At 39.8% G+C, this 17,565-nt stretch overlaps 1 protein-coding gene across 1 annotated transcript in view; it reads right to left on the minus strand.

The window, feature by feature from the left end:
* The window catches only part of LOC120879810 (cytochrome P450 3A24-like), a 66,971-nt gene that overhangs the window by 21,452 nt on the left and 27,954 nt on the right, over positions 1-17,565 (minus strand). The window contains exons 6-8 of the mRNA XM_040262811.1: positions 15,087-15,200; positions 14,751-14,839; positions 11,030-11,178 (exon numbers count right to left, since the gene is read on the minus strand). Of these exons, the coding sequence (XP_040118745.1) occupies positions 11,030-11,178; positions 14,751-14,839; positions 15,087-15,200 (352 nt within the window). The remainder of the gene's footprint in view (positions 1-11,029; positions 11,179-14,750; positions 14,840-15,086; positions 15,201-17,565) is intronic.

Consider the following 17,565-nt stretch of genomic DNA (forward strand, 5'->3'; position numbering starts at 1 on the left):
TATAAAATGATAGAACACTTTGAAAGTTATTCTGCAGGGCCAGTATTAACCCAGAGTGAGAAACAGACTAAGATATAACAGGAAAAGAAAACTATAGACCAATATATCCTATGACCATGGATACACAAATCCTCAACAAAATACCAGCACACCGAGTCTACTAATATAGAAAAAGATGTATACATCATATATAAGTGCGCTTTATTCCAGGAATGCAAGGTTGTATAATATGCCATTTCAATAGAATAATAAATAGTGACTACACGATGATCTGATAGATGCATAAGAACCATGTGACAAAATCCAATACCCGCTTGTGATAAAAGCTCTCAGCAAACAGGAACAGAGGGACTTTTATCAACCTGATAAAAGGAACCTATGAAAAAAACATAGTTAACACTAATATTTAATAGTGAAAAACTGGATGCTTTTCTCTACAGTTAAGAATAAGACAAGGAAGCCTTTTTCACCACTTCTATCCAAAACTGTACCTGACATTCTAACAAGAAGTAATTAGTCAAGATAATTAAACAAAATATATATCCATATAGGAAATGAAGGGGGCAGTCCTAAGATGGCGGCGGAATAGGACAAGGAGACCACTTTCTCCCCCACAAATTCATCAAAAGAACATTTAAACGCTGAGTAAATTCCACAAAACCACTTCTGAATGCCGGCAGAGGACATCAGGCACCCAGAAAAGCAGCCCAGTGTCTTCGAAAGGAGGTAGGAAAAAATATAAAAGACAAAAAAAAAAAAAAAAAAGAGAGAGACCAAAAAGGTAGGGATGGAGCTCTGTCCCGGGAAGGGAGTCTTAAAAAGAGAGAAGTTTCCAAACACCAGGAAACACTCACTGGCGAGTCTGTGGTGAGCCTTGGAACCACAGAGGGCAACATAACTGGGAGGAAAAATAAATAATTAAAACCCACAGATTACATGCCCAACGGTAATTCCCCAGCAGAGAAGCAGCGCAGACACCTGCACCCATTGCTAGCAAGCAGGGGCTGTGCAGGGACGTGCAGGCTGCATTGCTTAGAGTAAGGACCGGGCCTGAATGCCCTGAGGGCAATCTGAGGGAACTAATTTGGGCTAGCAAACCAGACTGTGGGATAGCTACCACGCGAAAAGCCCTAACCTAAGACACCGCCAGGCCACTCACAGAACAAAGAACTGAACAGAGAGCTAGCCCGCTGCAGACCATCCCCCTCCGGTGACAGACAGCCAGAGCCAGAAGAGGGCAATCGCAGCCCCAGAGAGACATTATCTACCAAACTGCAAGTAGGCTTCTTTGCTAACAAAGACTTCTTGGGGTTCTGGACGGTCAACATCCGCCTGAGAAGGCATGCCAGTTGTACACCCAGAAAACTGAGCGGCAGGGACGGGGGAAGTGATAAGTCACAGTGACCGCGCTCGCCAAACACCTCATCACCTGAGCTGCTCAGACCTGGGAAGGGCACAAAACGCAGGCGCAACTGAGTCTGCACCTCTGAGGACTACCCGAGTACCTGAACCTGAGCGGCTTAGACCTGGGAGGTGCATGCAGCCCAGGGCTGGCCTCGGATGGTTCCCAGTGGAGCAACCTAGAGCCTGAGCAGTGTGGGCAGGGAGGGCACACGCACCGTGAGTGGGGGCAGGCCCAGTGTGGCTGAGACACTGCGAGCACACACCAGTGTTATTTGCTTGCAGCATCCTTCCCTCCCCACAGCGTGACTGAACAAGTGAGCCTAAAAAAGTGTCCACCACCGCCCCCTTGTGTCAGGGCGGAAATCAGACACTGAAGAGACCAGCAAACAGAAGAAGCTAAAACAGGGAGCTGCCTTGGAAGTGACAGGCAATAGATTAAAACCCTGTAATTACTACCCACTACATAGGAAGGGGCCTATAGATCTTGAGAAATATAAGCTGGACCAAGGAACTATCCAAAAATGAACTGACCCCATACTGCCCACAACACCAGAGAAAGTCCTAGATATATTTTTACTATCATTCTTTAAAAAAATTTTTTTTTATTTTTAAGTCCTCTATTACTCCTTTAATTTTCATTTTTATAACCTACTATTATTTTGTAAAAAAAGAGACCCTATTTTTAAAATCAAACTTCATATATATATATTATAATTTTTGTGACTTTGCTTATTTTTTTTTCTTTTCTTTAATATTGTATTTTAGAAAATCCAACCTCTACTCTAGATTTTTAATCTTTGCTTTTTGGTATTTGTTATCAATTTTGTACCTTTAAGAACCCAATCTTCAATACCCATTTTTACTTGGGAGTGAGATTACTGGCTTGACTGCTATCTCCCACTTTGGACTCTCCTTTTTCTCCACCAGGTCGCCTCTATCTCCTCCCTCCCCCTTCTCTTCTCTACCCAAATCTGTGAATCTCTTTGTGTGTTCCAGACAGTGGAGAACACTTAAGGAACTGATTACTGGCTGGATCTGTCTCTCTCCTTTTGATTCCCCACTTTATCCTCCTGGCCACCTCTACCTCCTTCCTCCCTCTTCTCTTCTCTGTATAACTCTGTGAACACCTCTGAGTGGTCCAGACTGAAGCGCACAGAAGGAAGTGATTACTGGCCAGCTTACTGTCTCCTCTTTTGATTCTACCTCATCTCATTTGAGTCACCTCTAACTCCCTCCTCCCTCTTCTCTTCTCCATATAACTCTGTGAACCTCTCTGGGTGTCCCTCACTATGGAGAAACTTTTCATCTTTAACCTAGATGTTTTATCAATGGTGCTGTATAGATGGAGAAGTCTTGAGACTACTGTAAAAATAAGACTGAAAACCAGAAGCAGGTGGCTTAAGTCCAAATCCTGAGAACACCAGAGAACTCCTGACTACAGGGAACATTAATCAACAGGAGCTCATCAAATGCCTCCATACCTACACTGAAACCAAGCACCACCCAAGAGACAACAAGTCCCAGAGCAAGACATACCATGCAAATTCTCCAGCAACACAGGAACACAGCCCTGAGCTTCAATATACAGGCTACCCAAAGTTACTCCAAGCCCACTGACATCTCATAACTCATTACTGGACACTTCACTGCACTCCAGAGAGAAGAAATCCAGCTCCACCCACCAGAACACCAACACAAGCTTCCCTAACCAGGAAACTTTGACAAGGCACCCCAAACACAGCAATATAAACAAGATGAAGAGACAGAGGAATAGCCAGCAGGTAAAGGAACAGGATAAATGCCCACCAAACCAAACAAAAGAAGAAGAGATAAGGAATCTACCTGATAAAGAATTCCAAATAATGATAGTGAAAATGATCCAAAATCTTGACATAAAAATGGAATCACAGATGAATAGCCTGGAGACAAGGATTGAGAAGATGCAAGAAAGGTTTAACAAGGACCTAGAAGAAATAAAAAAGAGTCAATATATAATGAATAATGCAATAAATGAGATCAAAAACACTCTGGAGGCAACAAATAGTAGAATAACTATTTGCATTTGCAGAAGATAGGATTAGTGAGGTAGAAGATAGAATGGTAGAAATAAATGAATCAGAGAGGAAAAAAGAAAAACAAATTAAAAGAAATGAGGACAATCTCAGAGACCTCCAGGACAATATTAAAGACCCCAACATTTGAATCATAGGAGTCCCAGAAGAAGAAGACAAAAAGAAAGACCATGAGAAAATACTTGAGGCAATAATAGTTGAAAACTTCCCCAAAATGGGGAAGGAAATAATCACCTGCTGGGAGCCACCATGGGAGATCCCACCCATGACAAAGGTCATGGGGAGAAGACCTGATAGGCAAAGGTGGATCAGGATTCGAGGGGCTCCCTGGATCTGCTTGAGCATCTACCCCCAAACCAGAATCTTTCTGTCTTACTATTTTGTGCCTTTCACCAACTCTTCTGACATTAACAGGGGGCTATCCCCGACCACCTTTCTTTGGAGAAAATCAAACTTAGGGCTCTAGCTAATAAGTCTCTTGGACATGAAAGGAATATTTCAATTCAAATCCCCTCTGATGGCTTTCTAGCTTGCTTGGCAGGTTTATCCAGACTCTGGCAGCTACACATATGATTATTCACAGTCTCCCAACTGTGAGAGGCACGGGAAGCCTAAAAATATAGAGTCTTTCAAAGAGTTAAAAGCTATTAGAATAGTGCTGGTGTAGGCTTTCATTGTTGAGCCAGTGCTTGCTGCCAAGTTCCCATATCTCTTATCCACTGTGCACGTGGGAGTACATTAGTTAACATAGTTGGAATGTAAGAAAAACAAGTGTAGCCTTGGAATTAACCATATCAGACCTTTGAGCTAATTGGTTCTTTCTTTGTTGTAACTCACTGCACCTTTGCTCCATGAGAAATGTAACTCTGTTTAATACTTTCTGAGGCTGACATAGATTAAAAATATAAAGAAAAAACACTTCAAGGGAAAATAAGTTTTCTGGTTGAGCAGCCTTTATCAAAAGAGGGCCATAAAATGTCCACAGGCCTCCAATGTCCACAACATTGTTTATGGGGAAGGTATGCAGAAAAAATCCTGGTTTCAATAAAGGCAAAACAGATGTAATGTTTGGCCTGACTCTGTATGACTTTGCATCTTTCATTTCCCTCTATGTACAAGTCAAGGTATAAAAGTTCCTTTTGAAAATAAACTTATGGGCCTCGCTCAATGAAGCTTGGTCACCCCGTGTTTTTCTTTCTTTCTCTCTCTTACTCTCTTTTTCAGGCTGATCCCTTGGAGCATAGAGGCTCTCTGCGTTCTCTTATCTGCCTGGGCTTCTAAGACCTGAACGGGAAGGCGCTCTGTGTCTTCACTCCCTCAGGAGACCAGGAGGGTGCCTGCGGCCTCCGTGAACAGAGCAAGTCCCTTGTCCTGGGGCTTTATTGGCTTTCTGTGTAAACCAAGGAATATCAGCATCTTTCTCTCCTCTATTTTCTTATCTGCAAACATTCTTTCTTTATCTCTCTCTAAATCTCTTCACTGACACTGTTTCTCTGAGGGTTCCCCTGGATCCTGCGGGGGCTGGACTCCGGCAATCACCCAAGTCCAAGAAACCCAGAGAGTCCCAAACAGGATAAACCCAAGGCGAAACACCCCAAGACACATATTAATTAAATTAACAAAGGTTAAACACAAAGAACAAATATTAAAAGCAGCAAGGGAAAAACAACAAATAACACACAAGGGGATTCCCATAAGGATAACAGCTGATCTTTCAATAGAAACTCTTCAGGCCAGGAGGGAATGGCAAGACATACTTAAAGTGATGAAAGAATATAACCTACAGCCCAGATTACTGTACCCAGCAGGGATCTCACTCAAATATGAAGGAGAAATCAAAAGCTCTACAGACAAGCAAAAGCTGAGAGAATTCAGCACCACCAAACCAGCTCTCTAACAAATGCTAAAGGATCTTCTCTAGACAGGAAACACAAAAATGGTGTATAAACTCACACCCAAAACAATCAAGTAAATGGCAACAGGATCATTCTTATCAATAATTATCTTAAACATAAATGGGTTGAATGCCCCAACCAAAAGACAAAGACTGGCTGAATGGATACAAAACAAGACCCCTATGTATGTTGTGTACAAGAGACCCACCTCAAAACAGGAGACACATACAGACTGAAAGTGAAGGGCTGGAAAAAGATATTCCACGCAAATAGAGACCAAAAGAAAGCAGGAGTAGCAATACTCATATCCGATAAGACAGACTTTAAAACAAAGGCTGTGAAAAGAGACAAAAAAAGGACACTACATAATGATCAATGGATCAATCCAAGAAGATATAACAATTATAAATATATATGCACCCAACATAGGAGCACCACAATATGTAAGACAAATGCTAACAAGTATGAAAGGGGAAATTAACAATAACACAATAATAGTGGGAGACTTTAATACCCCTCTCACACCTATGGATAGATCAACTAAACAGAAAATTAACAAGGAAACACAAACTTTAAATGATACAATAGACCAGCTAGACCTAATTGATATCTATAGGACATTTCACCCCAAAACAATGAATTTCACCTTTTTCTCAAGTGCACATGGAACCTTCCAGGATAGATCACATCGTGGGCCATAAATCTAGCCTTGGTAAATTCAAAAAAATTGAAATCATTCCAAGCATCTTTTCTGACCACACAATGCAGTAAGATTAGATGTCAATTACAGGAGAAAAACTATTAAAAATTCCAACATATGGAGGCTGAACAACACACTGCTGAATAACCAAGAAATCACAGAAGAAATCAAAAAAGAAATCAAAATATGCATAGAAATGAATGAAAATTAAAACACAATAACCCAAAACCTGTGGGATACTGTAAAACCAGTGCTAAGGGGAAAGTTCATAGCAATATAGGCATACCTCAAGAAACAAGAAAAAAGTCAACTAAATAACCTAACTCTACACCTAAAGCAACTAGAAAAGGAAGAAATGAAGAACCCCAGGGTTAGTAGAAGGAAAGAAATCTTAAAAATTAGGGCAGAAATAAATGCAAAAGAAACAAAAGAGACCATAGCAAAAATCAACAAAGCCAAAAGCTGGTTCTTTGAAACAATAAATAAAATTGACAAACCATTAGCTAGACTCATCAAGAAACAAAGGGAGAAAAATCAGATCAATAAAGTTAGAAATGAAAATGGAGAGATGACTACTATCAGCAACTATATGCCAATAAAATGGACAACTTGGAAGAAATGGACAAATTCTTAGAAAAGTACAACTTTCCAAAACTGAACCAGGAAGAAATAGAAAATTTTAATAGGCCCATCACAAGCACAGAAATTGAAACTGTAATCAGAAATCTTCCAGCAAACAAAAGCCCAGGTCCAGAAGGCTTCACAGCTGAATTCTACCAAAAATTTAGAGAAGAGCTAACACCTATCCTACCCAAATTCTTCCAGAAAATAGCAGAGGAAGGTAAACTTCCAAACTCATTATATGAGGCCACCATCACCCTAATACCAAAACCAGACAAAGATGCCACAAAAAAAGAAAACTACAGGCTAATATCACTGATGAACATAGATGCAAAAATCCTTAACAAAATTCTAGCAAACAGAATCCAACAACACATTAAAAAGCTTATACACCATGGCCAAGTGGGCTTTATCCCAGGGATGCAAGGATTCTTCAATATCTGCAGATCAATCAATGTAATATACCACATTAACAAACTGAAAAATAAAAGCCATATGATTTTCTCAATAGATGCAGAGAAAGCCTTTGACAAAAGTCAATATCCATTTATGATAAAAACTCTCCAGAAAGCAGGAATAGAAGAAACATACCTCGACATAATAAAAGCTATATATGACAAACCCACAGCAAACATTATCCTCAATGGTGAAAAATTGAAAGAATTTCCTCTAAATTCAGGAATAAGACAAGGGTGCCCATTTTCACCACTTATTCAACATAGTTTTGGAAGTTTTGGCCACAGCAATCAGAGTGGAAAAAGAAATAAAAGGAATCCAAATTGGAAAAGAAGAAGTAAAACTCTCACTGTTTGCAGATGACATGATCCTATACATAGAAAACCCTAAAGACTCCACCAGAAAATTGCTAGAGCTAATCAATGAATATAGTAAAGTTGCAGGATATAAAATCAACACACAGAAATCCCTTGCATTCCTATACGCTAATAATGAGAAAATAGAAAGAGAAATTAAGGAAACAATTCCATTCACCATTGCAACGAAAAGAATAAAACACTTAGGAATATATCTACCTAAAGAAACTAAAGACCTATATATAGAAAACTATACAACACTGGTGAAAGAAATCAAAGTGAAAGTGAACGTGAAAGTAAACTCGCTCAGTCGTGTCCGACTTGTAGCGACCTCATGGACTGCAGCCTACCAGGCTCCTCCATCCATGGGATTTTCCAGGCAAGAGTACTGGAGTGGGGTGCCATTGCCTTCTCCAGAAAGAAATCAAAGAGGACACTAATAGATGGAGAAATATACCATGTTCATGCATCAGAAGAATCAATATAGTGAAAATGAGTATACTACCCAAAGCAATCTATAGATTCAATGCAATCCCTATCAAGCTACCAACGGTATTTTTCACAAAGCTAGAACAAATAATTTCACAATTTGTATGGAAATACAAAAAAACTCAAATAGCCAAAGCAATCTTGAGAAAGAAGAATGGAACTGGAGGAATCAACCTGCCTGACCTCAGGCTCTACTACAAAGCCACAGTCATCAAGACAGTATGGTACTGGCACAAAGACAGAAATATAGATCAATGGAACAAAATAGAAAGCCCAGAGATAAATCCAGGCACCTATGGACACCTTATCTTTGACAAAGGAGGCAAGAAAATACGATGGATTAAAGACAATCTCTTTAACAAGTGGTACTGGGAAAACCGGTCAACCACTTGTGAAAGAATGAAACTAGAACACTTTCTAACACCATACCCAAAAATAAACTCAAAAATGGATTGAAGATCTAAACGTAAGACCAGAGACTATAAAACTCCTAGAAGAAAACATAGGAAAAACACTCTCTGACATAAATCACAGCAGGATCCTCTATGACCCACCTCCCAAAATATTGGAAATAAAAGCAAAAATAAAAAAATGGGAGCTAATTAAACTTAAAAGCTTCTGCACAACAAAGGAAACTATAAGCAAGGTGAAAAGACAACCTTCAGAATGGGAGAAAATAATAGCAAATGAAGCAACTGACAAAGAACTAATCTCAAAAATATACAAGCAACCCCTGCAGGTCAATTCCAGAAAAATAAACGACCCAATTAAAAAATGGGCCAAAGAACTAAACAGACATTTCTCCAAAGAAGACATACAGATGGCTAACAAACACATGAGAAGATGCTCAACATCACTCATTATCAGAGAAATGCAAATCAAAACCATAATGAGGGACCATTTCACGCCAGTCAGAATGGATGCTATCCAAAAGTCTATAAGCAATAAATGCTGGAGAGAGTGTGGAGAAAAGGGAACCCTCTTACACTGTTGGTGGGAATGCAAACTAGTACAGCCACTATGGAGAACAGTGTGGCGATTCCTTAAAAAACTGGAAACAGAACTGCCTTATGACCCAGCAATCCCACTGCTGGGCATACACACCGAGGAAACCAGAATTGAAAGAGACACATGTACCCCAATGTTCATCACAGCACTGTTTATAATAGCCAGGACATGGAAGCAACCTAGATGTCCATCAGCAGATGAATGGATAAGAAAGCTGTGGTACACATACACAATGGAGTATTACTCAGCCATTAAAAAGAATACATTTGAATCAGTTCTAATGAGATGGATGAAACTGGAGCCGATTATACAGAGTGAAGTAAGCCAGAAAGAAAAACACCAATATAGTATACTAGTGCATATATATAGAATTTATAAAGATGGTAACAATAACCCTGTATGTGAGACAGCAAAAGAGACACAGATGTATAGAATAGTCTTTTGGACTCTGTGGGAGAGGGAGAAGGTGGGATGATTTGGTGGAATGGCATGGAAACATGTATAATATCATATAAGAAACAAATCGCCAGTCCAGTTTTGATACAGGATCCTTGGGGCTGGTGCACTGGGATGACCTGGAGGGATGGACAGGGAGGGAGGTGGGAGGGGGGTTCAGGATGCGGAACACGTGTATGCCCGTGGTGGATTCATGTTGATGTGTGGCAGAACCAATACAATATTGTAAAGTAATTAGCCTCCAATTAACATAAATAAATTAAAAATAAATAAATAAAAGTGACGTGATGAATACACCCCCTTTATATTTAACAAATAAATAAAATGAAATAAATTTTAAAAAAAGGAAATGAAGACTAAAACTCATCAGATAACATGATCATGTATACAGGGAATCCTAAGGATGCCACTAAAAACCTATTAGAAAAAATAAAGAAGTTCAGCAAGGTTTAAAAATACAAGATCAAAATACAAAATCAATTGTATTTTTATACATTGTAATAAATAAAATGAAAGTGACATTAAGAAAACAATTCCACTTATGGTAACATCAAAAAGAATAGAATAAGTAGGAATAAAATAAAAGATATGTAAAATTTACACTCTGAAAACCACAAAACCTTGTTGAACTAAATTAAAGAAGATGTAAATAAGTGAAAAACATTTCATGTTCATAAATGAGAACATTTTCATTGTCAAGATGGCACATCAACAGATATAAGACATTCCCTATCAGAATGTTAGCTGGCCTCTTTGAAGAAACTGACTATCTTAGATTAAATTCATATGAAATTGCAAGGGGCTCATAGAAGACAAAATATTCCTGAAAAAGATAATAAAGTTATAAGACACACCTTTCCTGATTTTAAGACTTACCTTAAAGCTACATTAATCAAGGCAATGTGGTACTGGCCTAAGGATGAACATATAGATTCATGGAATAGAATTTTGAGTCCAGAAATAAACCCACATGGCTATGGTCAACTGAACAGTGAAAATGTTTCCAAGACCATTTAATGGAGACAAAATAGGCTTTTCAACAAGTGGTGCTGAGACAACTGGATAGCTATAAGCATATTACACCGGGGTATTTATTTAAGTAATAATTGAAATTTGTACCTTTTGACTACCATCATCCAATTCTACTATCTCCCAAACCCTGTCTCTGGAAACCAAAAATCTGACATAGTTTTTCAATGAATTTGGATTCCTTTTTTTGATTCATCATGTAAGTATTTGCGTTTCTCTGTCTGACTTATCTCACTAAGCATAATGCCCTCCACTGAGATCCAGCCACATTGCTGCAAATGGCAGGATTTCCTTCCTTTTAATGGCTGAATAGTATTCTGGTGTGTGTGTGTATACACCACATTTTCCAAATCCACTTATCCATTGATGGACACTTAGTTGTAAAAACCATTGAACTGTACATTTTAAGTGGGTGAATTGATGGTATGTGAATTATATCTCAATAAACCTGTGAAAAAGAAGGAAGGAAGGGAGAAAGAAAAATGAGAGGGAAGGAGGGATGGAGGGAGGAATATAGAAAAAGAAACGTAGTAGGACACTTACCTATTGAGAGAAGGAATGGATCAAGGATACTAAATCTTAAGAACTTCTGGACATTCTCCACAAAGGGATCTTGTGGGTTGCCGAGTGAATCAATATTCACTCCAAATGATGTGCTAGTAATCACATCCATGCTGTAGGCCCCAAAGATGCTGAGTAGAGAAAGACAGACACAGTTAAAATCAGGACCAGCTGACTATCCATATCCAACACAGTTAACAAGAAAATCATATAAAATCAGATGCCCAGGCAAGACAGGTCAAGAGCCATACTCTCTCAGAACCACCTGCTGGATCACGGAAGACTGTCTGCTACTATCCCTCACTCCTGAGGTGGGTATGAGTGTGAATGATGCAGCTGCCCCTGTGCTGGGGGGATGGGGACACTAAGGCAAGTTAGACCCCCTCCCACCGCCAAACTCAAGGAGCTCAGTCATAGGAGGATAGAACCCACAATCAGACAAAGGACAGTGGTGTGCTTTGACTAGGGGCAATAAAAGGTGTATAAGGACTGTGTCTGAGCAGAGCAAAGGGAGTAAATTCACTCTTCCTGGGGAGTCAAGAAAGGGGACATTGATCTGGGTCTCAGCTCACCACAGAACCTATACTCAGAACTGATTCTCCTTTAGCACAAAACCAGAGTTGATATACAATATCACATTAGTTTCAGGTGTAGAAGAGCGATTTTAAATACTTCATTTAAAGTTATTATTAAATATTGGCTATATTCCTGTTATGTACAATCTATCCTTGTAGCCCAATTATGTTATACATTGCAATTTGTACCTTTTAATCCTCTATCCTATCTTGCACTCCCGTTCCTACTCCCCACTGATGACCATCAGTTTGTTTTCTACATCTGTGAGTCTGTTTTGGTTTTATATATTGATATTTATTCATTTTATTTTTAGATTCCACATATACATGATAATATGCAATACTTTTCATTCTCTAACTTATTTCACTTAGCATAATACCCTCTAGGTCCATGTATGTTATCGTAAATGGTAGAATTTCATTCTTTTCTTTGACTCAGTACTATTTCTTGAGTTTGAGTGGACTCCGGGAGTTGGTGATGGACAGGGAGGCCTGGCGTGCTGCAGACCTGACACTGCATGGGGTTGCGGAGTCACACTACTGAGCAACTGAACTGAACTGAACTGAATATTTCTTGTGTGCATGTGTGTGTGCACGTGTATACTTGTACACGTGCCACATCTTCTGTTGGTGGATACTTAGGTTGTTTCCATATCTTAGCTATTGTAAATAATGCTGATGTAAACATGTACATTTTCAAATTAGTGTATTCATGTTCATTGGATATATACCCAGGGTGGAATTGCTATATCATATGAAAGTTCTTGGGCTCCCCAGGTCTCTGAGTAGCAAGGAATCTGCCTGCAATGCAGGAGATTTGGGTTTGATCCCTGGATCAGGAAGATTCCCTGGAGAAGGAAATGGCTACCCACTCTAGTACTCTTGCCTGGGAAATCCCATGGACAGAGGAGCCTGGTGGGCTACAGTCCATGGAGTTGTGAAGAGTTGGACATGACTGAGCAACTGAGCACACACAGAACACTTCTTTTTTTAGTTTTTGGAGAAACCTCCATATGTTGCCCCAGTGGCTACATCAATTTACATGTCTACTGACCTTATACCAGGGTTCCCTTTTCTCCACATCCTCACCAACATTTGCTATTGGTAAACTTTCTAATGCTAGTAATTCTTACAGGTGGTGGGTGATTTTGTGGTTTTGGTTTCCATTTCTCTGATAATATGCAATGTTGAGCATCTTTTCAACTGTATATCTTCCATGGAAGAAATATCTATTAAGATCTTCTGCTCATTTTTCATTGGGTTGTTTGTTTTTCAGATTTTGAGTTGTATGAGACATTTATATATTTTTGATATTAACCTCTTATCATATCATTTGCAAATATTTTCTCCCATCCATTCACCAGGTTGTCTTTTCATCTTATTAATAATTTACTTTGTTGTGCAAAAGATTTTTAAGTTTAACTGGGCACCATTTGTTTATTTTTGCTCTTGTTTTCTTTGCCTTAAGAGTCAAATCCAAAAATGTACAGTTATGATTTATGTCAAAGAGCATTCATTCTCCCTATTGTTTCTTCCATGTTTTTATGGTTTCCGGTCTTACAATCAGGTTTTTAATCCATTTTGAGTTTGTTTTTGTATAGGGTGTGAGAAAATGTTCTAATTTCATTCTTTTGCATGCAGCTGTCCAGTTTTCCCAACACACTTATTGAAAAGACTGTCTTTAATCCATTGTTTATTCTTGCCTCCTTTATCATAGATTAATTGACTATAAGTGTACAGGTTTATTTTGGGGCTCTCAATTTTATTCAGTTGATCTTTGTGTCTGTTTTTGTGCCCATACTCACTTTTTTTTTAAATCCATACTTTATTTTTTTTAATTTAAATTTATTTATTTTAATTTGAGGCTAATTATTTTACAATATTGTATTGGTTCTGCCACACATCAACATGAATCCACCATGAGTGTACAGGTGGTCCCCATCCTGAACCCCTCTCCCATACCATCCCTCTGGGTCATCCCAGTGCACCAGCCCCAAGGATCCTGTATTGAACCTGGACTGGTGATTTGTTTCTTATATGATATACATGTTTCCATACCATTCCCCCAAATCATCCCACATTCTCCCTCTCCCACAGAGTCCAAAAGACTGTTCTATACATCTTTATCTCTTTTGCTGTCTCACATACAGGTGCATGTTCATCGCAGCACTGTTTATAATAGCCCATTCTCTTTAAAATCAGGAACAAGACAAGGATGCCCACTTTCACCACTTCTATTCAATGTAGTATTAGAAGTCCTAGCCACGCAAATCAGACAAGAAAAAGAAATAAAAGGCATCCAAATTGGAAGGGAACATGTAAAACTATCACTATTTGCAGATGAAATAATATTTTTACATAGAAACTTCTACCAAAAAACTAGAATAAATGAATTCAGTAAACTGGCAGGTACATGGTTAATATGCAGAAATCTGTTGCTTTTCTTTCTTTTTTTTTTTGCTTTTCTATACAATAATAAAGAACTACCAGAAAGAGAAAATGATAAAACAGTCCTGTTAAAATCACATAAAAAAAAGAATAAAATACCTAGGAATAAAGTTAACCAGGGAGGTGAAAGACCTATACTATGAAAACTATAAACAATGAAGGAAATTGAAGATGAAACAAAGAAATGGAAAGATATCTCATGTACATGGAAAGGAATAATTAATGTTGCTAAAATGTCCATGTTACCCAAACCAATCTATAGATCTAATGTAATCCCTATCAAAATACCTGTGTTACTTTTCACAGAACTAGAACAAATAATCCTCAAATTTATATGGAACCATATAAGACCATAAATAGCCAAATCAATCTTGAAAAAAATGACAGAGATGGAGGCATCATGCTCCCTGACTTAAGACCAAACTGTGTATTTTTGTTTCCCAGAATATCCAAGGTGACAGTTAAGCAGATAAGTTAACCCTGTCTCATGTACACAGAAGATACATTCTGATATTTTCATGAGCCAGCACTCATTCTCAGGTGGCCAGTCGGAGTTGTAAACCATATACTTACTTCTGTTTGGTCACTAGAGTAACTCAGCAGTAGGAAGTTGGCTCCAAGGCATGAAACACAAGGGTCTCCATGGAGCTCAGAGGACCAGCAGCTTCAGTCCTACTTACTCTTTTATGTTGACAGACGTGCCTTTCTCTGCTTCCTTCCTCAGGTTCCTCACCAACACATCTCCATACTGCCCAATGATAGGGAACATCTAGACACAAAACACAACAGTGCTGGAAGTTAAATGTGGAGACTCAAGTTTTAGAAGAACCTGGCTTTCAGGGGCATGGAGGCATAAGTGACATTTTATTATGAATCTGACTATGTCTCTTTTAGGATATAAAGATAAAAACCATTTTAGGAAACTCAAATTTGGCACACTGCTCCTTGGACAGGGACTATGAATTTATTTTCTATCTTATTGTTTAAGTTGCTCATGGAAAACCCTCTTCTTTTACCTCCTTGAGCTTCCCACTGGTGAAGGTTGGAGACAGCAATGTCCGTATTCTCTTCCATTGTTCATCCTCAGCCACAGAAACAGCATTTTTCATAATTCCCAATGGACCAAAAACCTAGAGTTGAAAGCAAGACACATTTTACCCTACCTAAGTTTTAACCCTGGGATTTCTTTGGAAGGCATGATGCTAAAGCTTTGGCCACCTCATGTGAAGCGTTGACTCATTGGAAAAGACTTTGATGTTGGGAGGGACTGGGGGCAGGAGAAGAAGGGGACGACAGAGGATGAGATGGCTGGATGGCATCACTGACTCTATGGACGTGAATCTGAGTGAACTCCGGGAGTTGGTGATGGACAGGGAGGCTGGTGTGCTGCGATTCATGGGGTTGCAAAGAGGTGGACACGACTGAGCGACTGAACTGAACTGAAGTTTTGGAAATCTCAACAGTTGTGGAAAATGTGTTAATAATTTGGGGACAATGTATTCAACAAATCTTTAGTGACTCTCTACGTTGTACCAGGCCCTGTGCTAGATGCACAATAAACATTTATCCTGAATCTCTAGGTTCCTGCGAACGTGGTAGATAGTTGGCCGCTTCATGTGGTTTCCAGCCTTCATATTCCAATCTCCTTTTAAACGCAAATGACCCATGTAGTGCAGAAAGGGTTCTTCCGGAGGGATAGAAGGGAATAAGGTCTAGTTCATCTTCCTGGGCTATGCAGAGAAGGGATTGGTGACAGCCAGCCAGATAGCCTTGGCAGACTGCATTTTGCCTCAGATTACTTCTGTATTTACATATATTTACAGGCTGACCAACTTGAAAAGGAATGTGCTGATATGGTGGGGGGTTTTAGTACTACCTACACAAAAGATTAGGAATCTACTTGCTATTCTGAAAAAATTACACAGTGATATGGAAAATATTTTCCCCTACATTTCCCCCCAGGAACAGAAGGGTAAAGAAGATAACTCTCTTTCTCATCTTGGAACAGGCTTATGAAGCCAACCTGTTTTAAAATTTCCTCAATCTTTCAAATTTATATTTTGTTTTAAAATGGATACTTCCAACCCTCATTTTTGACAAAGCTCACAAACGAGAAAGACAAATTTCCTTAGCTTGATAAAGAGCATCTACAAAAAAAAAAAAAAAAAAAACCTACAGCTAACATCACTTTAATGATGAAATACTAAGGTGACATCACCAAGATGGCAGAGTAGGAGACTCCAGCCTTTGTTGTCTCACAATTGGACTGCTCACAGTAAATGATATTAGGTCTAAAAAGTGTCAGCAATATAACAGACCACATTTGAAAATAACTCACAGAAAGAGTAAGGAGAATAGTTACATTTTGTTTGCATCATCCCTTCCCCTAGGCCAGCACTGCTCAGCATCAACAGGAAAGTCCCCAGCCTGAGACATTTTCCCTTGCTGGAAAAAAAACAAAACTAAAAGAGACGCCATGAAGAGTGACCAGTTTCTCCAGCCTTTCAGAACATTGCACAAACGACCTGCTTTGCTTTCACCCCACCCAGAGACGAGCAGAGCCGAGACAACCAGAGACAACTAGGAACAAAGAAGAAGGGCAGGGACTACCAGTGTCAACCACGCAGCAGGAGTGACTATGGTTCTCTGTACCCTGCTCTGCAGAAAACCCCAGAAACTTTGCTATGATGAAACCAAGTGCCAGCATAGTCACTGGAAAACTTCTGAAAGTTTTGGTGCTGATCACTTCCCAGGGTTCTACATTAGCAGACTCCAATTTCCTGAGTCCTGTCTTCCCCCTCAACTCCAACAGAGCTGCTCCAGCCAGAGGTGCCCTGAGACCCAGGATCCACACTGGCTGCCAGCCCCAATCTTTTGGGCTGGGCATGTGCAAAACCCCATCCCAGACCCCTGCAGTGCTCAGGTGTCTATACTACATCAGTGGAAAGCAGCAGGTATAATGTGCTTTTGTAGCTACACACACACACACCTATCTGTCTATATCTGCATCTATCTGTCATCTGTCTGTATCATCTGGCCTGCTATCACCTATCTACACAGAAAAGAATGAATTTACATGGATAGTTCAGTCAGTGACTTCATGGGGTTTAGTCTAGTTTCTCAGTCTCTGAACCTATGACTTTTTCTCCAACAGTGAGAATGCTGGCTCCCATCATCCTTTCTGTATTACTTGATCAATCCTCCTTTACGGACCCAATCCATGATCCATCCCTTTCCACTCATGATGCCCCCTCACCCTACAGGCCACCCCCGCAAGTGAGCATTTTGGGTTCCCTCACCCGTGCCCGGCTGCCATCCCTGTGGACACCCTCCCCTCCCTGCTTGGTCTCTGACTTGGAGCCACTGTCCTCCTTCTCTGGCCCCACCTTGATGTGTGAGGCTGCCCACCTTCCGTGGCCCCCCTTCGGGTTTAGGACTGGAATGTCTAGGAAGAGATGGCAGGCAGGGGAAGGAGAGGGGAGGGAAGGGGCCAGG

This window comes from Oryx dammah, unplaced genomic scaffold (assembly GCF_014754425.2).
Source record: "Oryx dammah isolate SB20612 unplaced genomic scaffold, SCBI_Odam_1.1 HiC_scaffold_2, whole genome shotgun sequence".
Taxonomy (NCBI): Eukaryota; Metazoa; Chordata; class Mammalia; order Artiodactyla; family Bovidae; genus Oryx; species Oryx dammah.